Here is a 27,782-nt window from a genome sequence, read left to right on the forward strand (position 1 = left end):
TGTTGTTGATATGTTCCTGGTTCGAGCCCAGGGAGGAGCAAGGAGAGGGACGGAAGCTATACTGTTACACTGGCAATACTACACCTGCATTGCTTGCTGTTTGGGGTTTTAGGCTGGGTTTCTGTACAGCACTTTGAGATATCAGCTGATGTACGAAGGGCTATATAAATAAATTTGATTTGAATACTAAAGTGCTTATTAGAACATTAAGTCGACAAAGGTTAATGAAATACAAATGGTATAGGGAGAGAGTCCTATAAATACTATATTGACTAAAACCTCTTACCTGGGAATATTGAAGTATCATGTTAAAAGGAACCACCAACTTTCATATGTTCTCATGTTCTGAGCAAGGAACTCAAACTTTAGCTTTTTTACATGGCACATATTGCACTTTTACTTCTCCAACACTTTGGTTTAAATAATGCAAAAACAAAGTGAACATGTTTCATTATTTATTTGAGGCTAAATAGATTTATTGAGGTACTATATGAAGTTAAAATCACTGTTCATTCAGTATTGTTGTAATTGTCATTTTTACAAATAAATTGTAAAAAATTGCCAGATTAACCTGTCTGGGAACGGAACCCCGTTCCGCTAGCGGAGCCCCTCGCCAACATCCAATGAAATTGCAGGACGCCAAATTCAATCATTCAAAAATCTGAGATGACAGGGTGATTATCAACAGGCTAAGCTGTGTCTCAATATGTTTCACATGTGATTTTCATGAATAGGAATATTTATGTCCGTTGCGTTATGCTAATTAGTGTCAGTCGATGATTACGCTCCCGGACCCGGGATGGGGAGTCACTAGAGGTTAAGCAGGTCGACATTCACAAAGCCGCTGGGCCAGACGGATTACCAGGATGTGTACTCAAAGCATGTGCGCACCAACTGTCAAGTGTCTTCACTGACATTTTCAACCTCTCCCTGACCAAGTCTGTAATACCTACATGTTTCAAGCAGACCATCATAGTCCCTGTGCCCAAGGAAGCGACGGTAACCTGCCTAAATGATTACCGCCCTGTGGCACTCATGTCAGTAGCCATGAAGTGCTTTGGAAGGCTGGTCATGGCTCACATCAACAGCATCCTCCCGGACACCCTAGACCCACTCCAATTTGCGTACCTCCCCAACAGATCCACAGATGATGCAATCTCAATGGTACTCCACACTGCCCTTTCCCACCTGGACAAAAGGAACACCTATGTGAAAATGCTATTCATTGACTACAGCTCAGCATTCAACACCATAGTGCCCTCAAAGCTAATCAGTAAGCCAAGGATCCTGGTACTAAACACCTCCCTCTGCAACTGGATCCTGGACTTCCTGACGGGCTGCCCCCAGCTGGTAAGGGTAGGCAACAACACATCTGCCACGCTGATCCTCAACACTTGGGGCCCTCAGGAGTGTGTACTTAGTCCCCTCCTGTATTCCCTGTTCACCCACGACTGCATGGCCAAACACGACTCCAACGCCACCATTAAGTTTGCTGACGACACAACAGTGGTAAGCCTGATCACCAACAATGATGAGATGGCCTATAGGGAGGTCAGAGACCTGGCAGTGTGGTGCCAGGACAACAACCTCTCCCTCAATGTGAGCAAGACAAAGGAGATGATCGTGGACTGCAGGAATAGGTGGGCCGAACAGGCCCCTCATTGATTGGGTTGTAGTGGAGCAGGTTGAGAGCTTCAAGTTCCTTGGCATCCACATCACCAACGAACTATCATGGTCCGAACATACCAAGACGGTTGTGAAGAGGGTGCGACACAACCTTTTCCCTCTCAGGAGACTGAAAAGATTTGGCATGGGCCCCCAGATCCTCAAAAGGTTCTACAGCTGTACCCTCGAGCATCCTGACCGGTTGCATCACCGCCTGGTATGGCAACTGCTCGGCATCTGACCGTAAGACGGTACAGAGGGTAGTGCGAACGGCCCAGTACATCAGTGAGGCCAAGCTTCCTGCCATCCAGGACCTATATACTAGGTGGTGTCAGAGGAAAGCCCATAATATTGTCAGAGACTCCAGTCACCCGAATTATTGAATGTTTCCTCTTCTACCACACCGCAAGCGGTACTGGAGTGCCAAGTCTATGACCAAATGGCTCCTCAACAGCTTCTACCCCCAAGCCATTAGACTGCTAAAAATGGCCACCGGACAATTTACATTGACCCCCCTCATTTGTACACTGCTGCTTCTCACTGTTTGCTTGTTACCTATGCATAGTCACTTCGCCCCCACCTACATGTACAGTTTACCTCAAATAGCCTGTACCTCTGCACACTGACTCGTTACCGATACCCCCTGTATATAGCGTCGTTATTCTCAGTGTTACTTTTTATTTTAGCCTACCTGGTAAATATTTTCTTCTTGAACTGCACCATTGGTTAAGGGCTTGTAAGCATTTTGCGGTAAAGTCTGCACTTGTTTTATTCCGGGGCATGTGGCAAAGTTTGATTTAATATTAGGTTTAACTTCTAGAAAATGATTAAGAAATGTAGACAGTTATATGACAATCAATATGATGGCCATGCATAATTTTTGCAATAAAGACTGCAATTTCATTCTATGCAATAGAAAATGCAAGTTTAATGGTTTTAAATGCAGTGTTATATGGTCTGGTCTGTGTTTTGGAAATTGAGATTTTTTTTTCAACTCCAAAGTGACCCCTGTAAGAGGGAGAGGTTGAAACGGAGGGTGTTTCATGAGGGATTTTACCTCTTTCTTGGTGTTTCTTATTGGTGACTAAAGCTTAGCTTTTATCTACTAGGCCTAAATGTAGTCAAACTGCTTTGTGAATCCAGTCAAGTGTGCAGCCCATGACTATTACTGTTGGATTAGATCAGAAATGTGTTCAAATTATACTGCTGCCTGTGACATGTATTTTAGGCCTTATTGTTTTATAGGAACATGTAAAGTGATTTTTCTGAAGAACCATACTTTGCCTAAAAGCTCTGTTTTTTTCAAAGTCACTACCCTGACTCTTGTCTCTACTCTCAATTGTTGTTCCTGCTGTGTACAGGCTGCTTCACTGCCGTAAAGCTTACCTATATTCCTGGCATGTTTCTAAACTTATGGTACCCCGGTTCTGACATCAATGATTGTTAATCCAAGGACTGCAGGAAAACCCTGGTTTTAAGAGCTTGGCTGGCTGGGCTGATGGGACAGTGGATGAGCAGTGCTCTCTCAGCTGGAACAGAAAACAATATTCCAATTTTTGCGTCAAAGGCTTACCCATGCTAAACGTGTTTTTAGTATGGCTTAGAGCACGTCTCAACCAATCACAATGCTTTTTTTGACCAAGCAGTTGTAGAATTTCTCCCTTTAAATGTGGTCAATACCATAAACACACAGACACGATCAAGAACAATTATTAGAGGGAAAACACAGGAACAGATTTCCTAAAGTAAATTATTTTCTAGCTGACGTCCTGGTGACTTGTCTTTTTTTTAAACAAAAAAAGTAAAACTTCCCAGTTGTAGCTATCTTTTTTGTTGCATTAGTAAAACCATAAGAGTGGCATATATTTCAAAATATATATAGTGCGAACGGCCCAGTACATCAAGGTATAAAATTATTCTATTTTAAAATCTATTTTTGGGCTTAGTTGTGGTCAATTTGTTATTGATTAACCTCAGTTTGTTAGATTGACCACGGTGGAGATCCTAGTGAAGAGCAGGCTTTATTCATAGTCATGCTCGTATTCTGGGTTATCATGACAAAGCACACTTTGGTAGGGTATTTACAAAGTAATGCCCTTACGAAGATGACCTGTGTTTTCCTTTCTCCAACATTTTAAAGCTAGATTTTTATTGCCAAGTTTGAACGACAGTTCCAGCATCCATCCAACGCACGGTCACACTGCTCCTAACTCTAATTCACATATGAGACGATACCTGTTAGATGTTAACTAGCTTACAGGTTTGCACTCTCCTTTCCTTTCTTCAACTATGGTTTGAAGTACATTATAGTTTGGATGAAGGAGTGTGTAAGAGATGAAGCATGATCCACTGCTGCTAGAAATAGCCCTCTGGTGTTGGACAGTGTTGTCTGACTCCCGTAGATGGTGAGCTGCTGGCAGGGGCCTCAGTAAGACATGCCAGAAGTTTATCCCTGTGAGGTCACTGTCTCTTCTGGCTGATTTCAGATCAGTTTCTAGATTAAAAGAGATGTTCCGGGCCACACTTTTTTTTTTTTTTGGGTGTTTTTGTTCTCTTAAAAGTAGAATAATTTGCCTGTCACCTGACCTTTGAGGAATTTAGTCACTGGGTGTGTTTTCACTGCCCTGCTTTTCAGGTTTGGATGTTCTTTGGGCATGTGTGCTCTTGATCAGTTCCCACATGTAGTGAAAGTTCTTATGAGAAAATAAAATGTAACCCATTGAGATGGGAGAAAATGGAAACAATTGCATAAAAATATGGATACATTTCCTAATTTAGGTCTAATCATGAACACTGGTAACATGTACATATTTTCAAACTATATATTTTGAAATATATGCCACCCCTATGGTTTTACTAATGCAACAACAACAACAGGCCTGATCCTATATAGATACAACACAACTGGGAAGTTTTACTTTTTTTGTATAAAAAGAAAAAAGACAAGTCACCAGGACGTCAGCTAGAAAATAATTTACTTTAGGAAATCTGTTCCTGTGTTTTCCCTCTAATAATTGTTCTTGATCGTGTCTGTGTAATCAAGGTATAAAATGATTATATTTGAACATCTATTTTTGGGCTTAGTTGTGGTCAATTTGCAGTGTACAAATGTATTATAATTATCTTCCAACCATCTACTGTAGTTGCCTATGCTTGCAGTAGGAACATTAGGACATCTGTAAATATGACATTATAAAGGTACTCCAGTAATGCAGGGTTTGCTCGTCAGTTAACCATTCTCTTGTGAGATTTAAGTTTTGAATTGTGTGGTTAGGATTTGGGTTAGGTGTAGTGTTTTTAGCGTACATTCCCTTTTGGATGTAGTGGTGGTTACCTGTGTTCCTCCTGAGGTGCTTATTCCTATAATGCCTCAGAGTAAATGGAGCACTGTACTCTTTGAATAATTCAGCCAGCGGCTCAGGTGTGTGTGTGTTGATTAGGTTTCCTGGACAAGAGGAGAGGTCTGGAGTTACACAGCCCAAAAGTTTCCCTCCATGCAAGGATCTAAAGCAGCAGGCTATAACAGGCATCGTAGTATACGTTCTGTTAAATTCAGGCGAGTAGGTTTTCTTTATTTAAAAAAAAAATTTTGGTAGAGCATGGCACTTGTAACTCCGGGGCAGTAGGTTTGATTGCTGGGACCACCCATAAAATCGGCACGCATGACTAAGGCTGTGTCTACACTTGACAGTTCATGCAGCTTTTGTATTCTGAACACATCATGCGTCTACAGTATTCAGAGCCCGTCTTTCCACATTTTGTTACTTTACAGCCTTGTTCTACAACTGATTAAGTGGCTCCCCCCCTATCTAAATACAATACCTCATAATGACAAAGCAAAATCAGGTTTCATAGAAATTGTTTTAAATGTTTATTTATAAGTATTCAAACCCTTTACTCAGTAGTTTGTTGAAACACCTTTGGCTGCGATTACAGCCTCGAGTCTTGGGTTTGACGCTACAAGCTTGGCACACCTGTATTTTGGGAGTTTCTCCCATTCCTCTCTGCAGATCCTCTTAAGCTCTGTCATGTTGGATGGGGAGCGTCGCTGCACAGCTATTTTCAGCTCTCTCCAGAGATGTTCAAGTCCAGGCTCTGGCTGGGCCACTTAAAGACTTGTCCCGAAGCCACTTCTGTGTTGTCTTGGCTGTGTGCTTAGGGTCGTTGTCATGTTGGAAGGTGAACCTTCGCTCCAGTCTGAGGTCCTGAGCGCAGGTTTTCATCAATGATCTCTCTGTACTTTGCTCTGTTCATCTTTCCCTCGATCCCGACTAGTCTCCCAGTCCCTGCTGATGAGAACATCCCCACAGCATGATGCTGCCACCACCATGCTTCACCGTAGGGATGGTGCTAGGATTCCTCCAGATGTGACTTTTGGCATTCATGCCAAAGAATTCAATCAGGGTTTCACCAGGACAGAGAATTGTGTTTCTCATGGTCTGAGTCATTTGGGCTATTAGGTGCCTTTTGGCAAACTCCAAGCTGGCTGTCATGTGCCTTCTACTAAGGAGAGATTTCCATCTGGCCACTCTACCATAAAGGCCTGATTGGTGGAATACTGCAGAGATGGTTGTCCTTCTGGAAGGTTCTCCCATCTCCACAGCAGAACTTTGGAGCTCTGTCAGAGTGACCATGGGGTTCTTCGATTTGCTCAAGGCCCTTCTCCCCTGATTTCTCAGTTTGGGCAGCTCGAGGAAGAGTCTTGGTGGTTCCAAACTTCTTCCATTAAAGAATGATGGAGGCCACTGTGTTCTTGGAGCTTCAATGCTGCATAAATGTTTTGGTATCTTTCCCCAGATCTGTGCCTCGACACAATCCTGTCTTTGAGCTCTACGGACATTACCTCATCGCTTTGACATGCACTGTCAACTTTTATATAGAATGGTATATGCCTTTTCAAATCATGTCCAATCAATTGAATTTACCGCAGGTGGACTCCGATAAAGTTGAAGAAACTTCTCAAGGATGATCAATGGAAAAAGGATGCATTCAAGCTCAATTTCGAGTCTCATAGCAAAGGTTCTGAATAGTTAAGTAAATAAGGTATTTCTGTATTTTTTTGTATACATTTGTCTAAATCTGTTCGCTTTGTCAGTATTTTAGAATAAGGCTAACAAAATGTGGAAAAGTCAACTGGTCTGAATACTTTTGGAATGCATTGTACATTCAAATGTCTACCGTGTCCTGTTTCTCTTTTCTTGTGCTATATTCAAATGTCTGTATGCATTTTGCAAATGGTGGAACAGGCTAAGTCTGATGTCAGTAGCCAACTACTGTAGCTAACTAGCCAGCTAATCTCTGTATCTATCCAGCTAGCTAGCAAAGCTAATGTGATTGCTGGCTTCATAAATGCTAGCCAGTTTGCAAACACGTTCCTAACCTGCTAGCATTCATTATTATAATATTTTTGAGCGCAAGGCTATTTTTGAATGGTAGATTTGTGGTCCAGCCCGCAGGGCTGTCAAATGCACGGTTTGCTGTGTCCGTGATGTTATTTTACAGCTGTTGTTAGCAGTGCACTAAGCCCTGGCCCACTGAGGTTAGTGAGCAGGATATGAGCTGTGTACTTTTGGAGTGTTACGTCATGCCCATTTAAGTAAGGCTGGCACAATTACAGTATAATCATGTAACGTGATTATGGATGAAGGACCGTCATGAAAATAAAATAACCGTTCTTATTTAAATAATTCCTGTTTTTTGTGTATGGAACGAACTGCTGACTGAAGACGGGGCAGCTGGGCCTTTGTGTGGTTAAGACCGTTTCCGCAGTTACATGGCCACTTTACAACATGATGAAACTTTGCTCATTTTTGAAACAACAAGGTGTTGTAGAAAACTAGTCATGTTGCCTAGGCAGCACCCCCCTCCCTACAGCAGCACATGCAGTCCGGAGTGGAGGAGAAGAGAAAATATGGGTTTACCTTTTTTTTTTTCATGTATGTTATAATGCAGCCATTTGTCTGAACAAAAACGGTCATCCATAATTCCATTACGGTCACAGCCCTGCCATTAAGCTAATGCTGTGTATCATGTACTTATGCACTCATTCCTGATGGTGAACCACTTTTAATCTGCCGCTTCACTGCTAAGGCCTCCTGGAGGACTACCACAAGGGGCATCACTGCTCAGTCTCTCTTTTTTGTTGTTTGATATGACAAAAATATCTTTGTCATGTTAGTGAAAAGGTAAACTGATGAATTTTGGCCAACTAATGGCTTTGTATCGGCTCCTAGATCACATATTGATAATGCTGTATCTGAAATAAAATGCGCCCCACACCACATTGTGAAATACAATTGATTCCTTTTATTTCCATGACTTTGGAGTTGTGTAACAGTTAGTCTAATTAGCTGTCAGTGGTGCTAGCCTATTAGAACAAAGCTGAAACGCCAAGAAAAATGATATTTACAGGGGAGTGCATAACGGGCCACTCACATTTGCGAGTGCAGAGAGATGAAGCCTAGGTCTCTTATGCCTGAATGGATCGTGTGTGTGCTTTCCACATAACCAGCTTCTTGTGCCTGCTCAGAAAACCTTGCTGTTGCCTCTGGAGGATTCCTCCCAAATGATGGAATACTTCTGTCCTGTCGTCTAGCCGTTTCTGCATTCCTAGTTTAGACCTTGGAGAATCGTATTGTACCATGTGCCTTTTTCATTGATAAAACACAGATTTCATCATGCTTATTGGTCTAGTGCTGATAGCTGTGATATAGGCCTATTGGTGCAGTTTTTCTAATCTAGGCCTAATGCTATTCTTGAACTGGAAAGCTAGGCTAAATTCTATTGGCTATGAAACTAGTCAACAATGTTTTCTTGCTTCGAGCCAGATGGTAAAATGTTGATAGTCCAGTCCTCAATTCTGCATTGTTAACCAGGAGGCACTGGTGTCTTACTGCCAAGTATCCTATAGGGTACTAGGGATATGGGTTCTGTACCATTTTGTAGTATTTTTAAAGCCATACGCTTCCTAGAGAAACACATTCGGGGCAGTCTTCTTTGGGTACATAGATGCATTGTGAAATGCTTGCATGCAAGCCGAGGCAGGATCAGTGTGGGTGCTGCTAGACAAAATGATAGGCCTAGCATTCACCAGAGAGATTTGCCTTTGCCACAGTAAAACTGAAATCCCTCACCATTATGCAACAGCACTGTTTTTCTTTCTCCTCCTCCCTCTGGTTCACAAAGCTCATTTTAATTTCTGCTGCTCATGCTCTCTCATGGCATACTTGATTGGCCTTAACATGTGCTGTTTTAGGTTGGACCTCATTCCATAGATCCAGGAATTTGAATGCTGCATCCTTAAAATCTGTACGTTCTGTACTTGTACTTCATGTTTGCAGTTTGTTGTCCATTTTGTTTTTACTTCAGCTGCAGTAAATTTTAAAACGTTCAGGGTATAATGTTTTACCACTTTCCCATGAGCCTACTAAACACTTCATTTGATTTCAATGCAAACTATGCTCTTCATGACCTAGGTTTTGGTTCGTATCTAATCCACGGCCTGCATACATTTATTCTGATCTTATGTCAACAGATCTCAGAACTGTGGGATAACAAGCTGCCTCCGATGACCTAATCATGGGTTCAGCCTCCTTTGACCAGAGGCCAGTCTGTCTAGCCAAGGCCTGGTAAATGACTTGAGTCTTGGTGTAATGAAATGCCTGGAGGGAATGAGAGCAGTTGATTTGGCATGGCGTTGATGATCAAACCGTGAAGACCAAACAGAAGATTTACACCAAAGGGTGTAGTAGAAACCATCCATGTAGCCACCAATTTAGTTACTAGTAGTGCACCTCATCTTGGTGTAGAGCTCTCGACCCATTTGCTCTACTTTGCATTTAGCGGTTCGTGTGATTTTGGCCCAGTAAGCATGTTGGCTGTCATGGTACAGTTGCTGGTATTATTTATTGCTTTACCTGTCAATATCAGGGTCTGTGGTGTTTGTTCTCATGCTCAGGATTGCACATATTTCTGTGATAAACCGTGCGTATTGCCTACATTCATATCCCTTGGATTCATTCCCTTTCGGTACCTATGCCGCTTAGAAAAGCTGCTGTCCTCTGATGACCCAGGCTATGTTTTGAAAACCAAGCTGATCTTTTTTTGTGCTGGTAGCCTTTTATGTCTGCAACAGATCCTAGCCGATGTTGTTGCTGTGTGGCTTCCTGTAATGCTGGAAACATGGGATGCTGTTGCCCGCATTAAAGGGATACTTTGGGATTTTAGCATGCTAGCAGATACCCATAGACTTCAAGTCAGCGCTAACGCTAGTTAGCGAAACTACCTCTAACTTCCTTCATACAGGACACAGAGACAACAATGATAACCACATGTTCATCTAACACTGGGAAGTAGATAAAGGGCCTCTTGCCAAAATCCTGAAGTATCCTTTTAAACCCTGTAGATTGTTAGTACTCTACCCTCCTGTTTGATGTTTGAGCTGAGGTTTAGTTTTACAGGTGTGAAGTGGGTTTGTATGCTTAGTTGTCAGGGTCAATCAGACCAGTGGCACACTCACCGATTTGCTTATATTTACTCTACCACATTGTTTTAATGCATTGCCTAACTCCCTTTTTGATAAAGATGGAAGTTTCTATGACTGTCTGAACCCACAGTAGAACGAAGGCTGTGTGGTCAGATCAACCAGGGCTGCTGTTTGATCAGCGAAACATGCCCTTGGCGGTATACATCATTAAAGTAGAAATGATCAGGAACACTGGTCTGTGGCTGCATGATTATGACCCTTTTTTAAATTGGCACGTTAAATCAGGTCTTGTGATCATGGTTGGGCTGATGCCCTTCTGAAGTTAGTCTGAATGTCCTGTGTTGACAGACAGCAGATGGGGTCAATGGAGTGCTATTCTACAGTCTGAATGCTGCCTTAGGGCTGATCCTCAGGCTGGAATGCATCTTTCATGCCTTACCGCTCTCGACGAGATGTCACGTGACTTGAGTCTTAGGCGCAGCCCTATAAAAGCTCCGACACACCAGTAGGATTGTCAAATGTTTGCCTGCCAGCAGTAGATAGCACCTCTGAACAGTGTTGGCAGTCACTCTTGTGTTCATCCTTGTTTGGCATATCTGTGCTCTTTGCTTATGGTCTAGATTCCAAGTTATCTGTGCTAATGTTGCTACTTTGTAGAAAGCCCTTGTTGACACTAGCCAAGAAACAATTTAATTCACACTTCATAATCCCATACTGCCAGCCTATAGCCAGATGTTTAGCGAGCTAACGTTAGCATATTCGCTATCTACCACAATATAGAATCGCTAAGGACACTGCATTAACTCGGCAGCTAACACGCCTGTTTCAGGGAAACTAGAGAATTCATTGTGATTTTTAAATATGTCAATACTAGCTACAGTGATTTGCTAGCTTGGAGGAACTATTTGGTGTTGTGTGCATTGTCTGTGCATTTGGCTAGCTACCCATCCCATAGCTACATTGCATATGTAGTGTGACTGGCTCATCTGTGGATGTACGTAGAAAATGTCCTCCTCCCCCCTCCTTTATTTTGGCTCCCTCGTGCTCTCTGATTGGCAAAAAGTCCAGTTGTAGGCCACTGACAAGCATTACAATGCTACAACTAGAATCCTTAGGTTTGTTGCTACCGGGTTGGCACTCAGCAGGTACCATTTTTTTGTTCTAGCAAGAGAAGGAACGGCCTCCCACTATGATAAGTATCTATCGCCATTTATAGGTTCTCTGTGTGTTTCATGCTCAAGACTAGATTAGGAAGTGACGGGGAGCAGGTGTCACGTGCAATGACAGTTCCTTTCTCATCCCCTCCAGCTTGATGACCAGGCTGTGTATTTATCTTCACAATCTGCAGACCAATATAAGTCAGACACAGGAAAAAATAAATCAAGGCATTTCCTCGTTGCGTGATTAGAAATAGAAACCCATTTCCTTCTGTTCTGTTGATTTTAGCCCCGACTTTCTAATGGAACCGCGTTGCTCTGAGGTTATGTTTGTGGTTCTGCCCTTCATTTGAATGGGCGCCCGACTCCCAGGCCCCAGACCAGCAGTTCATTATAATTAGGGCTGGGAATTGCCAGGGACCTCGTGATAAGATACTTTGGTGCCGTTGCAAGATGTTTTGCGACTCTCACGATTCTATACGTATTGTGATTAGGGCTGGGTCATATACCGTATTTACTATATACCGGTATTGATGCACGGACTGGTTTGGATTTTTACTAAAACGGTATTTGATTTTTTTAGTTTGTTAAATGTGATATGCGGTGTGTAACTATACAAATGGACGTTTTCTCTCTCGCTCTCTCATATATGTGAGTGTGATGCTTTCCACATAGACCTAGTCCCACCCCCTGTCACTCAAGGAGCGCATTTGTTGCTTGACCATGAGACACTTTCATTAAGTGTGCGTGGTCAATGCAGCACATGCAACAATGTTGTTTCAACTTTGATCTTAATATAAATCCACAAGCGTTCTATAATTACAATATTAGTTTGTGTTTCTTACATCTGCAAACGGCTAGTTTGTATTTTCTTAGTAAGTTAAGCTAAATCGTGTTAGCTGGCTAGCTAATAAAAGTACTGAGTCAGAGCAAATGTAGCCAGCTAATAAAGCCTGACACCAGTACTGGTGGAGGCTTAAATCAGCATGTTGTTTGTGCAACAGTATCTTCTAAATCAAGGAGGAATAGGGGAAGCATGAATATATTGGCTACGTGAATAAAGATTTAATGTTGCCAAAGATTATAGGGTCCACTAGGAAACACTGAACATCACTTTGGTTCCTACCCTGTCACAATGGGGCGGCAGTGTAGCCTAGTGATTAGAGCATTGGACTAGTAACCGAAAGGTTGCAAGTTCAAATCCCTGAGCTGACAAGGTACAAAATCTGTCGTTCTGCCCCTGAACAGGCAGTTAACCCACTGTTCCTAGGCCGTCATTGAAAATAAGAATTTGCTCTTAACTGACTTGCCTAGTAAAATAAAGGTAAAAAAAATAAATAATAAGTCATCCATGGCATTTTCATTCGTTGTCATGTCAAACACTGTATTCAAAGTGTCCACTGTAATCTATATTACAACTAGAATTATAAAAAAACATTTCCATGTTTCAAAAAGTTCACCCAAGTGTTGATCTAAATCGCAATTGTAATATTTGGTCAAATTAGGGCCTACTAATTTTGCCTATATCAAGGCAGTATGGAAATGATCTCAAATTGAGTGCAGGAAATGCAGATATTGATGGAAATGCAGGAAATTATTTTTGGTTGAAGTTGAATTGAACAGTATAAACCAATCAGAATGGAGAAACTCTCATTGAAATAATTTAGAATGTATGTGTTGCCACCCTAGGATCACTTACTACTCGTAGAACTTTTATTATTCAAAAACATAAAATATTTTGGCCATATCGCCCAGCCCTATATGCGATTTATTTTTTTAATGTGCCAAACATTGCTTGCTATATTATGTCTGCTGCAGAGCGATATGAGCATGAGAAAACAAGTTTTGGTCAGTCTGGGAAATAAAAGCACTGCAAACATGTTTGCTCATTATAAAAAAAAAAATGGAGAACAAGCTCCAGGATGAAAAATACTGCCGTTCTGGCGCCGGTAGAGCCGAATTTTAGCTCTAGCTTACACTACAGTAGCAAAAAAAATCGATACCGAGTCAAATATTGATATATCATCCAAAAGTAATATTGCGAAATGTAACTTGCATATTTCCCCATCACTAGCGTCTTTATCCTGTGGCTTCTCCAGTAGGAGAGTGGTTATCTGCTGGTGCACAGGCACTACTCATTGTTTCTTTAATGACCCAATCAGGCATGGAGGATATTTAATGGCTGTTGAGTGAAAGTAAATGATGCCTCCTTCTGTGGCTTGAAAAGCTTCTAGCTGGCCATCTTCCCTCCCTGTTTATTCACATTTTAAATTCCAATGTGCTGCTATTCCAACCGCTCTGTTGACATAGTGTTATATTAGCTATGTCAGGTCGGTCTGTTTTTACCCAGTTAATGCAGCTCTCATGTGAACGGTCCAGTTTATTTTAATTCTGTAAATGGTTACCCCCTGGAGGCTTCACAAAGTGCTGTGCTCCATCAAATATAGTGTGTGTTGTGCAGGCAGCTTCTGGAAAGGCAGTCCATGGTTGCAGCCTTTATCACACTGCCAGAGTTGAGTTATGAGTGGTAGGCTGTCCCCGCTGGGAGTGCGCAACACACACACACACACACACACACACACAGTCCAATACGTATACACACACACAGGTTCAGCCACACACACATACACACTCCAGCCACAACCCATGAAAATGCACTAGCTTAGAGGAGACATGATCATGCCATTTTTCAAAATACCCAACTTCTTTATTTTTATTTATTTATTGGAAGCAGTGAACTCGTCTGTTTCTGGGTACTGGTGTGTTTGTATGGGGGAATTTTGGTCTTTCTGTGATTTTGGAGGGCAGTGAAATGAGTCTCCTGTTCTGCTGCAAGAGATAAGATATGCAATCGGGTGGTATTTGCTTCAAAGAGCGCTTCTGTCCTTTTTGTTTTTGTTGCTTGGTTAATGGGCTAACCCGGGTTATAATCCATGACCCCTGTTAAGGCATCTCAATGGATGGTTGATGTACCATATTTTAAGCATTCTCCAGTTCCCAAGGTTTTCCGAAGAACACATGGCAGTGATGATCCACTGTGGAGATCACTAGCTAGTCACCCAATGAGTATTGTTTGAGAACCATGGCAGGAGAGCAACATGCTGTAGGGATGGGAGGGCTAATGTCACTCAGATTGTCAGCACAGCTGGGTGCAGGTGAAGACAGAGGTTGAGAAACCCCCCCACAGCTCCCCCTAATCTCCATTCCCCTGACGTGTAGTGTTTATTTCAGTAGATGGTTCGTTAGGATAGATATATTCTGCTCCTGGGCCTGTGGAAGACACTTGTTTCCCCCAGAACAGCTGCATTTTTCAGAGTTCTCCTGGCCCACAGGCAGGCTGACCCTCAGGCCTGGTTGACCTGGTGGTCAGATACACGAGTGTCACAGTAGCAAAGATGTTTTTATAACTAACCCAAGATGGACCACAGCCTGTTGTTTCCAATGGGAGCAAATTTAATGGATGGGCAGAACAAGCAAGGAGGTTGGCAGTGTCAGGCACAAGGTAGCGAGATCCTATTGACGCGTTCTAGCACTCCTGAACAACGGCATTTTTCTTGTTTACTTTGGCAAATGGTAGTCTATTTAGTCCACTCTGATCGTAACAGATTGCAGTTTTGGGAATGGAACTGTATTGAGATCAAATGTTTAATCGATGAGAGAATTTGCAGAATGTCGTCTGAAATCCATCGCGCTCAGTCTTCTCCTACTGCCGGCCACTAGGCTTCCTCTCATCACCATATTTGGTGGTGAGTGGAAATGCCAACTAGATGCTTCAGATTTATACATTGGTTCTATCTGTGACAGTACCAAAGGAAGCATGTTCTCTGGAGACTGACTGGGGCTACCCACCATTTAGCACATTAACATCCTGCTCAAACCTGGACGAATCTAATTTCTCGCATGATATCTAGGCAATATTAGTTAATGCTGTTGTGATTTAGGCGTTGGCGTAATAGAACATTTTGTAATAGACTCGTCTGAACTTGGCAGTAAGCACACTATGTACAGGAGTGATTCTCCCTCCACCCTTCCCCTTTTTACAGAACATTAAAAGAATGGAGAAGTCTGTCTCTTCTCTGGGTAACACTGACTTAATTTCCACATTAAGACAAACACTGAAATTAAGTTGATATTGAGTTTGTCAGTTTCCTCTCCTTTCCTTTAACTTCCTGCTCTAACAGGAAGTTGTTAATTGTTGCTTCTTGTTTCAACCCATGGTCGAAAAACATGAACTGTACTTATGTTCCTTTTAGACAGTCCTCTTTAACAGGCGTTGCTGCAAAACCTCAGCTATCGGGAAGTATGTGTTATCTCTTCACACAATGGTGCCTGAAGAGGCTAACGTTGAGCAGCAGTCCCCCTGTGGGTGTACATGATCTCCTCAGCTGTTGCCAATGTGGTCCATGGCTGGATATAGAGTACACATCTGCCTCTGTGTTGTCTTATACTTAGGCTGTGAGCTGGGTGTGTGCTCATTTTGCACTTCTTTAGTCAGTCATTCTTTTGTCATGCCTTCCCTTGCTGAATTTGTTTTCAGCATTTATCCGGAGACAGAGATTTCCTGTCAGCAGGTGGTCATTTGGCTGGGAGGTGAAACGTGTTAAACCGAGTGACGACAGTGTCACTCTATAATGGTTTCATTAGGGTGTTGTGTCCGACCATCGCTAGGCAACGGATGTTTCCTCTCTGTTGTCAAGGCTGCCACGTTGCATAGCCTTGGTTTTAAACTGGTAACTGATTGGCCATTCTTTTTAAAGGAAGTGGAACGCAGTAATGCCTGCAAAATTGCTTAATGGCCATCAAAGTCCACAAGTGTCATTCTTCAGCTTGATGTAACCAGTGTGTTCTCAATCCCAAAATTTGAAGAAGAAATTCACATACTGAATTCTGTTTGTGTGACATCATACATGAGGCCCTACAATAAATCATGTTAGATAATATCTTGAGTTTCCTGCCCCCTGATTTAAAACAAATCGAAAGCCTGCTGTGTGTTCTGGTCTCAGAATGGTTGTTGAAACTGCTCCCCGCTAACCTCTGTCCTGTTTGTCTTCCTTGTATACAGGGCTCCAGAGATCATCCTGGGCCTGCCGTTCTGTGAGGCCATCGACATGTGGTCCCTGGGCTGTGTCATCGCTGAGCTCTTCCTGGGATGGCCCCTCTACCCAGGAGCACTGGAGTATGACCAGGTAAATAAAAGTACCTGCTTAATAACCTCTAAAAGTTTGGGGAGGAGGGGGGTACTAAGCTAACATATATCATAAGGCATAAGGTTTTGAAGTGCCTGTCCTATATCTAGGAGATATATAACGAACACAGCTGTATCTCTGTCATATTTCACCGCAGCTGTGGAAGGGCAACATAGTTGGATGCGGTGGCTTGAGACACAGCAGCCCATGCAAAAAACTGAACGATTTTTGAGGATTTTTAAAAATGTATTATTATGTTACTTAGATTGATGTACATGTTTGTCAATAGATTTAAGGATTATATGCTCAGACACACTGTTAGGATTGTCAAATGTTTGCCTGCTGAGACTACTTAGCACCAACCTTGAAGCTGTCAGCCATGTTCAAATACTCCAGACCACGTGGCAGTAGCGTTGAATGCTGATGGTGCGCAAGATTATAAATAAGCCGCCTATCTTGCATTGGTCAGTGCGTGAAGCTGGACACAGTGCGCAGTTTGACTAAGCAACTGATAATGCCTGGGATCGTTCGGCGGGTCAAATTACTTTCAGATCAATGACTGTCAACACCATTACAAAGGAAGCAGCAGTTGTCACAAGATTTGTAACGTTCAAAATCATTTTTCTGACTGCATGTTACATTTGGACCGGTTTGGGGGTCATACGCACAAAAAGCTTATTTCTCAACAAAAAAAAAAACTCATTTGTTTACATCCCTGTTAGTGAGCATTTCTCCAAGATAACCCATCTGCCTGACAGGTGTGGCATGTCATGAAGCTGATTGAACAGCATGATCATTACACAGGTGCACCTTGTGCTGGGGACAAATAAAGGCCACTCTAAAATGTGCAGTTTTGTCACACAATGCCACAGATGAGTCAAGTTTTGAGGGAGCGTGCAATTGGCATACTGACTGCAGGAATGTCCAACGGAGCTATTGACAGAACTGTGTTTATTTCTTTACCATAGTCCACCTCCAATGTTGTTTTAGAATTTGGCAATACATCCAACCGGCCTCACAACCGCAGACCCCGTGTAACCATGCCAGCCCAGGACCTCCACATCCGACTTCACCTGCGGGATCGCATGAGGAGTATTTCTGCCTGTAATAAAGCCCTTTTTGTGGGGAAAAACAAATTCCGATTGGCTGGGTCTGGGTCTGGCTCCTCAGTGGATGAGCCTATGCCCTCCCAGGCCCATCCAGTCATGTGAAATCCAAAGATGTAGGGCCTAATGAATTCATTTCAATTGAATGATTTCTAAACTGTAACTCAGTAAAATCTTTAAATTGTTGCATTTATATTTTTGTTCCTTTTTATATGATTTATGGACAAACTACAGCAACATATTTAGTTTTATCCACATAATGTAGTTTTTTTTAAAGTAAAATGTTTTAAAATGACCAGAAAAATTTTAATTGGGACGTGTTTTGGTAAAAAAAAAAAAAAGTATATATTTGTTGTTCTTGTTGGCTGGCCTTTTAGCACCCCGCTCGTGCTCTTTAGAGAGATGTCTTTACCGACGGGGAAACTGATTCCACATGTACAACTGCTAGCAAATGTCAGTCAGGTGCTATCGCCAACGGTCCCCAAAACAGACCACTCAGCGAGCGAACGAATGTCAAATGAATGCCAGATAATCGACAGATCAACATTCGGTGCGGTGTGTGTGGTCTATCTTCAAAGCTATCAGACTGTCAAGGGAAGAGAACAACACTAGCAGAACTGACAGCACAGTGAAGACAGACCGATCAGTGGAGTAGGATAACAGTCCCTGATTCCTTTGTACTGATGGATTTTGATTCTGAATGCGAGGATGGTTAAGGCATCCACTTTTCGTTTGATTTTAAAGCCTATTAATGCAATTGTCTGGGCCATGTCGCTCGGCTTAAAGGCCAGACCATGGGAATGCTCTGTGTGCTGTGGGGTTTGTCATTTTTGTGTCTAGTGGTCATTTCGACAGCGACCAAGCAGTAGTGCTTTGCTGATCAGAAGCCCCCTGACCGCTGCACCATCAGCAGGTTCTCACTTCATTGCTCTCACTGTGTTTATGCAGGGTTGTGTTAACCTGATTGAGTCTCCGTAATATCCAAATCATCAAGCCATTAACAAAGCCAGTGAAACTCACTGGTCTACTATCTGTTGTCAAGCGCTGGAACAGTGGCTTTGCACAGTGAGAAAAAGAGCCCTGTCTCATGGCCTAACTCATGCCGAGTCTTGTACTTGTAGCCACTTTAAGGCACAGTGCTTTGACTGGGAGAGGGTAGCTATGATGTACCCTTTGTGAGAAAAAAGCCTTACTGGCTTTACAGTCAGGGACAGATGCTAACAGATGCTAGCTATATCTGTCATGCTGTCGGTGTCACTGCTCCCATGGCAGATCAAGTGTCAAAACATCAAAGTCAGGTCTATTGCTGTTTGAAAAATAATTTGAGTAATGATCTCATGGGCAGCAATGAAATTGTTTGAATAAGAAATGATTAAATTGCCAAGTTACCAGATAAGCAACATGTTTTTGTATTAAGGTTGCCATGGCAAATTTGGAGCACAAGTAGGCCTGTGTTTTAAGTGGCGCTCAGTCAACATATCAAGGACCTCAGCCACCCAAGCCACAGCTTGTTCACCCCGCTACCATCTAGAATGCGGAGACCGTACAGGTGCATCAAAGCTGGGACCGAGAGACTGAGAATAGGCTTCAATCTCCAGGCCATCAAACTGTTAGTCACCACTAGCCTACCTCCGCCCAGTACCCTGCCCTAAACCTTAGTCACTGTTCTAGCCGGCTACCACCCAGTACTCTACCCTGCAACTTCGACTGTTGCCATTGTACATAGTCATTGAACACTGGTCACTTTGTAAACATTATTATACTGTTTCACCCACTTTATATGTACACTGTATATATTGTATTCTAGTCATGGCTAATGGAAATGACTTAATGTTGCTAATTCCTTTGTAAATATATAGGAGTAGGTCTGACATGCAAGATAATTATGTTAAATGTTGTAATCACAATATTTTCTTCCTCTTTGTCTCCTCCACAGATTCGCTACATATCTCAGACGCAAGGGTTGCCAGGGGAGCAACTGCTGAACGTGGGGACAAAGACTCCCCGCTTCTTCTGCAAAGAGTCTGACTCGCCTTATGCTCCCTGGAGACTGAAGGTAACGCGCACTGACACCGTGTGACTACTGAACATTGACATCATATACCATAAGCACACCCAGTTCTGAGTACGCTATGCAGAATTCTAGAGAATGCATGTCTGAATTTTGAAGACTCCCATTTCCTGTTTCTGTAGCTGACAGGGGAACATGAAACTGAGACTGGGATGAAATCCAAAGAAGCCAGGAAGTACATCTTTAGCAGTCTAGATGACATGGCACATGTGAGTACAGAACTTTAAACCATGTGACACATTTAAGCAAAGTACGAAATTGCATACAAGTAAATTATTCATGAAAACTATCATATGACACTGTAGTGTGACCAGTGAACACCAGTGGATTTTAATAGAGTAGCTGGATGTTGATTTTGTCCTGCTGCCTCAGGTGAATCTGGTGCTGAACATGAAGGGCAGTGACTCGTTGGCGGAGAAGGCCGACCGGCGGGAGTATGTGGGCCTGCTGAAGACCATGTTGCTAATTGATGCTGAGAAGAGGATTGCTCCCTCCGATGCCCTCAACCATCCCTTTGTCACCATGCAGCACCTCCTCGACTTCCCCCACAGCAATCAGTAAGTCTAACCAACAAAAGCTCTTACATCCACGACAAACTATGATTACAGATGGTCACAGATCAGAAGTAGGAAGTAGGCCACAATGTTTCATCTTGAATACCCTCTGCTTGATTCTTCATCTCACACGTTCTCTTTCTTCTCTCCAGTGTTCAATCATGTTTCCAAATCATGGATGCCTGTCAATCACGGCCCAACACGCACAACACACTCAACCGCAACAAAGCCCTGTTCCCCAGACCCTCAACCAACTCAGCTGGACTGCCGATGGCCTTCAGTAAGATGGGATCAGTTCGCTCTCAGGTAATCTATTAACCTCTCGGGTAGGCAGGATGATTTAGAAACTTCAGATTGTTTTCTATCCAATACTAATAATAATATGCATATATTAGGTTCTGGGACAGAGTAGGATGCAGTTCAGTTTAGGCACGCTATTTATCCAAAAGTGAAAATGCTGCCCCCTACCCAAAAACAGGTTAATCACAAGAAGCTTCACATATTGTCTGCATTAATGAACACTGGAAATCTATGATGTTACATAGATGGCTGTGGTACATAAACTTCTTACTGGACCAATGTTTCCACCTACAGGAATATTAGGACCATTGCATAATATTTACATAATTTTAATGGCACTGCTAGCTCTCACTATTCATTGTCTGAAGTAAATGCTGAAAAATGATGGCAACGCTAGCTCGTCTCTTGTTAATTGAAAAGCCTAAACTCACCTATTAAACTTTTCAGCTGTCTTGATATCCTAGCAAGAAACCATTTTATTATAGCAATGCTCCAAGAAACACACCTGCTCCAAAAAGAGAATAGAGAAACATTTTCAAACTCGCTGCTTTTTCATCTGCCCCAAGTAAAACTAAAGGTGTAATCATAATGATACATTAGTAACGCAATTACCATTATTGAGTAATGGCAAAGACCAAGAAGGCAGAATCACTTTCTTTAATTGTATCCATAATGGAAAGAAAAATAGCCTTTATTAATGTGTTTTTTGATTCTCTGAACAGCGTATTGTTAGAATTAACTGAATTCCATCTGGGTATTGGGACAGACATGAATGCCATTTTGGACATGCATGACAAATCTAATAAGACCAACTCCAAAGTCCAATCCACATGCAACCAAGGCTCTCTAGCATATACTCTGATTACAACCTCATTGATGCCTGGTAATCCTGAAGCAAAACAGGACACTTTCTACTCGAACAGGCATAAGTCATTCTCACTAATCGATGTCATACTATCTACACCCATTTTCTTTCATCAAGAAAATGTAAATTAGACATACGAGTCTGACCACCACGCTTACTACTGCCAACTTAACATTTCAGAATGTCCTAAAACGCCACCAAAGGTTTTATAAAAAAGAATGCAACTGCATTTGCATCTGGGTTGAATTAATCTTTTTGGACCAGGTAGCTATTACTATTTAATCTGAAACGGGAATTACTATCAGAACCCAAATTAATCAAAGATTCTCCTGCTTTTATAAAGAAATGTACACCATTCAAAGGTTAATTTGGGAGAGATTTCACTTTCTTTTTTTTTTCTAACATTTTAAGGATGCCACCCAGTATTCTCATTATCACCCCCTATCTTTGATAATCGCAGATATTAAACTGTATTTCAAAATGTTGTTGTCCCGAGACTTACCCAAATGGATCCACACGGAACAAAGTGGGTTTGTTAAAGCCTTTATGCTCTGTCGACTACACCTCTGTCGAATATTACATATCTTATATGCTTCATGAGAAACAACAGCTCCTTGGGCTGTATTATCTCTCCATTCAGGAAACAGCCTTTGATAGACTAGAGTGGTCATATTTCTGGTCTGTCGTGGAACATATGGGAAGTGACTCCAATTTCATGAATATTATTTAAAATACTATATGCCAATTCCTCAGTCATAGTTATAACAGGCAATATCTGCTCTGTTCAGAATACCTAGAAGCAGCAGACAAGGCGATCCAATTTTGCCTCTGCTATTCTTATTATCCAGGGAAAATCTGGCACGGGCAATTCCTCAACCGAAGGAAATAATATACATTTCTCTCAAATCTACTGATCACTTCATCTCATACTGCCTAAAGACCCCAATGGAGGACTACTTATGGAATCACAATCGTTTCCCATTTGAAATATTTGAGAGTAGATATAGTCAATCCTTTAGATAAAACCATTGCCAAAAACTCAAATCAATTACGCTAACATGGAATTGTTTTAACATGGTCATCCCAAGGATCAATTAGCTATTTGATTTTTAATTTTAGGACCCTTTTAGGTATTAAAAAAAATATTTTATGGAACATTGACTTTGTCCATACTGCTATTAGCCCATAGAAACGCGTTGTATCGTAACAGATTTTTAGGCACTAAACTACTTCCATATACACTGAGTGTATGAAACATTAAGAAAACGTTCCTCATATTGAGTTGCATCCACCCCCTTTTGCCCTCGGAACAGCCTCAATTCGTCGAAAGTGTTCCACAGGGAGGCTGTCCCATGTTGACTCCAATGCTCCCTACAGTTGTTAAGTTGGCTGTATGTCCTTTGGGTGATGGAGCATTGTTTATACACACCAGAAACTGTTAAGTGTGAAAAACCCAGTCACGTGGCCGTTCTTGACAAACTGGTGTGCCTGGCACCTACTACCATACCCCGTTCAAAGGAACTTAAATCTTTTGTCTTGCCATTCACATATAAAATCCATGTCTGATTTGGATGTATTTTTAATGCATTTATTTGATTGTTTTTGTACCTGTTACTCCCTTTTGAAAAATATGACAAAATAAAAAGTTGGTCACCAATATTTTAAAATAATGACAATAATCTCTCCCACCTCCTATACAGGCTTTGACGCAATCTGCTCCCTCTGTGATGCATCCTGGGATGCTGCAGACAGGAACCAGTCAGTTTGGATGTAATGACTCCTTTCAGCCAGCCCTCATCCTCTGCCCCCCAGCCATACAAGGTGAAGAGCTTTTCAAATTAGCGCCTAGTAATTTCATGAAAGATACAAAGTCATTGCTGGGTTTACAGTGACCATTCTCCGATCTTATGCTAGTGTGCTTATGTTTTTAAGGTAATCCAAACCAGCCAGGATATACAGTTAGGATGGAAAACACAATACCGATGGTGACCCAAGCCCCTCCCATTCGGCCTTTACACATGCGACCCGGAGTCATAGCACAGGTGAGACACTGGCTCACATTAGTGACAATTGTATACAATACAGGAGTCCGATGCTTGTCTCCACACTGGTCAAAGAGGTCAAATTCAAGTTAGGCTATTTCAGGGGTTTGGTGTTTCCCTCACTTAGTCTTAAAGGTTTATGGTCCACTAATGATTTCTGTCTTTGTCCTTTGCAGCAACCGTGGTCAAGTAGAAACCAGCAGATCCTAATACCAGCCTGGCAGCAAGTGGCTCCCCCTCCCACCACTATGGCTTCTGATACTGCGGGTGGCCCACAGAGGCTCAGTGACTGGGGGTGAGTTGGTTCACAAGAGAAGTTACTTTTTAACACGTACTTCACTGGCCCCTTCACATTGTGGTGATAAAACTTGTATCATGTTTTGACTTTTTTAAAGGAAAGTTCGGCAACACAGCAACCATTACAGCAACATGATGCAGCCTCTTCTAACCAACCAAATGGCCATGTCTGGTCCACAACCAATCAACATTGGCATTGCACACGTGGTGTGGCCACAGCCGCACGCCAACAATAGGAACCAGCCCAGTCAGAGCCGGTGAGAAGCACTATGTCTGCCCAATGTTTCTCCTCCACGCTCCAGTCACGTACAGGGTCTATGGCAAATCAATGCTGTTGAATTAACCTGAGTTCTTTGTGCCTGGTTTGATAAATTATAGATTTTACTCAAATCAAAACCTACTCAGTTTATTTTTTTTCACCTGGTAGTTAATTAATGGTGCACTTTGCAGAAATCGCTCTGTCATTTCCTGGTTGCAAAAATTGTATTAGTTGGCCTAATTTCATTTTGTGACAAAATAAGCAAGCATAGTGTGTAGGTCATTGTACCATCTAAAACACTGTAAAATATATAACCAAAAATGATTGTTTTCAGCTGTTTTGAAGCTGGTGTACAATGCCAAAAGGAAAAGACGCAAAACAAAACTTAACGGAAGCATAGAAATAGCGCATATCGAGCAGATCTACTGCTTCTTAGACTTACTTTCACTGAGCATGACAGTGCTTAACTCACATTTCTATGTGAATTTGGTCGGGTCGCCCAAAAAGTTACATATTGCAGCTTTAAAGGGATACTTCGGGATTTTGGCAAGGATGCCCTTTATTTACTTCAGCTGAACTTATGGATACCATTGTTATGCCTGTTCAGTATGAAGGAAGTTGGTGGTAGTTTCTAACTAACTTCCAGTCATTGTGCAATTGGTAACTAGCGTTAGTGCAATGACTAAGTCTATGGGTATCTGCTAATGCTAAGTTAGCAACTTCCTTCAAACCGCATGCAGAGACAATGGTATCTACGAGATTATTTGACTCTGAGGACGTAGATAGAGCCTCATTGCCAAAATCCTGAAGTATCCCTTTAAGTGAATGTTCTACCAAATCGCAGATAATGTTGTTCTTACATAAACAATAATGTTAAAATGTACTGACAAACAACTTCACTACTTTTACTTCATATTAGCAGCATGCACTACTCCCACAACAATGGCAACATCCAAATCTCAATGTGCCGCTCTCCAAAGATGGCCGACCGTGTTAGTCACACAGGAGGAGGAGGAGATGGTTCCCGTGGGGAGAGGCCTGAGGTGGAGGTTCTGCAGGAAAGACTACATGAGGAGGAGGTGAGCTGCTGTAAGGCAGTGGAGGATGAGAGGATAGACATGTCCCACCAGCAGCGAGAGTCTGTGGTAATCGACGACCTGCCCAGTCCCACCATCAGCATCATCAGCAGTGACACGGACAGAGAGGAGGGTTCCTCTTGCAGGTTCAAAGGCAGCCCTGACTGCGAGGCGTGTAAGAGCTCTCTGAACATGGAGCGGGTGTGTTCCCTCAGCAGCCCAGACAGCACCCTGAGCACCAGCTCCTCTGCCTCGGTGCAGTCCAGCCCGTCCCCCTGTAAGAGGCCCAACAGGTACTGCCAAACTGCATGTTTAAACGTTAACAACTTTTAAAAACTTGCGTGAGCGGCCACAGTCTTGATCATCAGTAGCAAACATGGACATTTAGTTCTGTTATTGATAGCTTTTGTCTGTTTTCAGCATGTCTGAGGACGATGGTCATGAGAGTGGCTGCGAGACGGTAGACGGTTCCCCTGCCTCGGACTCCAGCCGGAGCCAGAGCCCCTACCTGGAGAGCCGCTACCTAGGCAACCACAGCCATCAATCTCTGAGCATGAGGACGAGTAGCATGGCCCCCCAGAAGGAGCCCAGCAATCCCCCTGTGAGAACCATGGTGGTGCCACCTTTGAAGGTGGTGCTGAACAACAACAACATGGACCTGCACACAGACCGAACGGGTCAGTTTCTATTCACAGCATTACATGTCAAAATTGGTTTAGTATTAACAGTAAGAATAGGCCTATACATTGTAATCTTTTGTTTCAGTTTTGTATAACATACAGGCCTGGTTGGAAGTGGTCTCTGTAGGAAAGAGGGTGCTTTGTGAGCCTGTTGATGTCTGAATGTTGTGTGTCAGTCTGAGGAAATTAGGGAGAGTATGTCACCTGTGCTGATGTCTGCCTTGCAGGTCACATGGGCGTGGCAGGCAGCTACCAGTCCTTAGTTGGTCAGAGAGGCTATCACAGGTGAACATGGGTAACTTGCACTGGGCAGCTTGTCTCTGTGGCTGTGCTGATAGCTAGTTGCTGCTGAGTGAACACTTCTGATTTGATCTGCTGTTCCTCTTTTTCTCCGATTCTCATGGATATCTATTTCTTCCCCAGTTCATCTTGGTGTGTTTTCATGTGTTTTGGATGCTAAAGAAGGTAATTCGGTAGACTCTTGAGTTAGACCAGCTAATTCATGCTGTAAGCATTATCGCAACCATAAAGCACTGTGGCAGTGCTACAATCCAGACATGATTAACCTCAACTGTCCATCTGCACTGTCAGATGTTCTTGAGTGTTCATTTACAGCGCATCATGTAGGTTTGCTTTTGAGGTGTACAGGCTTTTATATGCACTGAAAATCAGGCTATGGGATGTGTACTGTAACTTGTGATTTATACTGAAGGTAACCTAGCTATACACAGAGCAAAGGACTGTCCACTAAATGGGATTGGATCTGATATGGGACATATATTAGTGCCAACATTTGTAAGTGGCATATTAATCCTGAAATGAAGGGACGCCGAGTCGGTTGTAAAACTGAATGCTTTCAACTGAAATGTCTTCGAGATTTAACCCAACCCCTCTGAACCAGAGCGGTGCGGGGGTGCTGCTTTAATCGACTTTCCACAACATCGGCGCCGGGTCAACAGTTGTTGGGGGTTCACTGCCTTGCTCAAGGGCAGAACTGCAGATTTTTCCACCTTGCCAGCTCAGGATTCAAACCGGCGACCTTCCGGTTACTGACCCAACGCTCTTAAACTTGATCAGGTATTTTTGAATGGGCAACGTCTCAATCCACCATATCGGCCTTCCACATCTGCAGTGAAAGGTGACAGAGCTCCAGTGGTGTTTGTCAGACCATGAGACATCCCGAAAATCTTTCTTCTCACAAAAACGTATGTAGTGTCCAAATAGTTTTGCCTACGGTATGACCCCTCTATGGAAAGGTGAGAATCTCACCAACATGTACATAATAGCATTAAGGCCAAATTCTGTGTTTCGTCAAATAATGGTTTTATATTTAAAAAAATGTATACCTAAAGGGGCCCAACAATTCAAAATCTAGTTGCTAAATGGGGCGGCAGGGTAGCCTAGTGGTTAGAGCGTTGGACTAGTAACCGGAAGGTTGTGAGTTCAAACCCCCGAGCCGACAAGGTACAAATCTGTCGTTCTGCCCCTGAACAGGCAGTTAACCCACTGTTCCCAGGCCGTCATTGAAGAATAAGAATGTGTTCTTAACTGACTTGCCTGGTTAAATAAAAAAAAATAAAAAAAGGTAAAAGTTAACTTGTAAGTCGCTCTGGATAAGAGCGTCTGCTAAATGACTTAAATGTAAATGTAAATGTAAATGTAAAATGATCCTTGGTATGACTATCTGAAATCAATTCCATATGTTAGCTGAGTACAAAGAGCCTTTCTATCAGCCAAAGTGAGTCTCTAGCTCTCGCTCTCTGTCTGTTAGTTTTAGCAAGGCATGCTCTTGTTTCCTGTGGGTCCTTATTGGTCTTGTTACCCTGTCATTTTGAAAGACACATCTTATCTCAATCTGAGAGCCCTTTCTTGTTTCTCTTGCAGTCTTCGAATCCTCATGCCAGTCCAAAAGGCGCTGTGCCCCTGGACGACTGAACCACCACCACCCCCGGCAGCAACAGAAGATGACCACATTCCAGCAGCAGCCCCTGGGCTTCGGCCAGGTCAGTCCCCCTCCCTCTTCCAGGTTTTGGTTAAGT

The 27,782-nt window shown here is 42.6% G+C and overlaps 1 protein-coding gene across 3 annotated transcripts in view; it reads left to right on the forward strand.

The window, feature by feature from the left end:
• The window catches only part of LOC135509100 (homeodomain-interacting protein kinase 3-like), a 39,375-nt gene that overhangs the window by 6,999 nt on the left and 4,594 nt on the right, over positions 1-27,782 (forward strand). The window contains exons 2-13 of one of the 3 annotated variants that reach the window (XM_064929433.1): positions 16,370-16,493; positions 19,536-19,655; positions 19,793-19,879; positions 20,043-20,227; positions 20,377-20,530; positions 23,090-23,210; positions 23,322-23,431; positions 23,608-23,726; positions 23,827-23,985; positions 24,910-25,356; positions 25,484-25,740; positions 27,628-27,746. In XM_064929433.1, coding sequence (XP_064785505.1) covers positions 16,370-16,493; positions 19,536-19,655; positions 19,793-19,879; positions 20,043-20,227; positions 20,377-20,530; positions 23,090-23,210; positions 23,322-23,431; positions 23,608-23,726; positions 23,827-23,985; positions 24,910-25,356; positions 25,484-25,740; positions 27,628-27,746 — 2,002 coding nt within the window. Of the gene's footprint in view, positions 1-16,369; positions 16,494-19,535; positions 19,656-19,792; positions 19,880-20,042; positions 20,228-20,376; positions 20,531-23,089; positions 23,211-23,321; positions 23,432-23,607; positions 23,727-23,826; positions 23,986-24,906; positions 25,357-25,483; positions 27,747-27,782 lie in introns of those variants that run through there. The other 2 variants (XM_064929435.1, XM_064929434.1) reach the window with 2 other exon arrangements.

Source organism: Oncorhynchus masou, chromosome 22 (genome assembly GCF_036934945.1).
Source record: "Oncorhynchus masou masou isolate Uvic2021 chromosome 22, UVic_Omas_1.1, whole genome shotgun sequence".
NCBI lineage: Eukaryota > Metazoa > Chordata > Actinopteri > Salmoniformes > Salmonidae > Oncorhynchus > Oncorhynchus masou.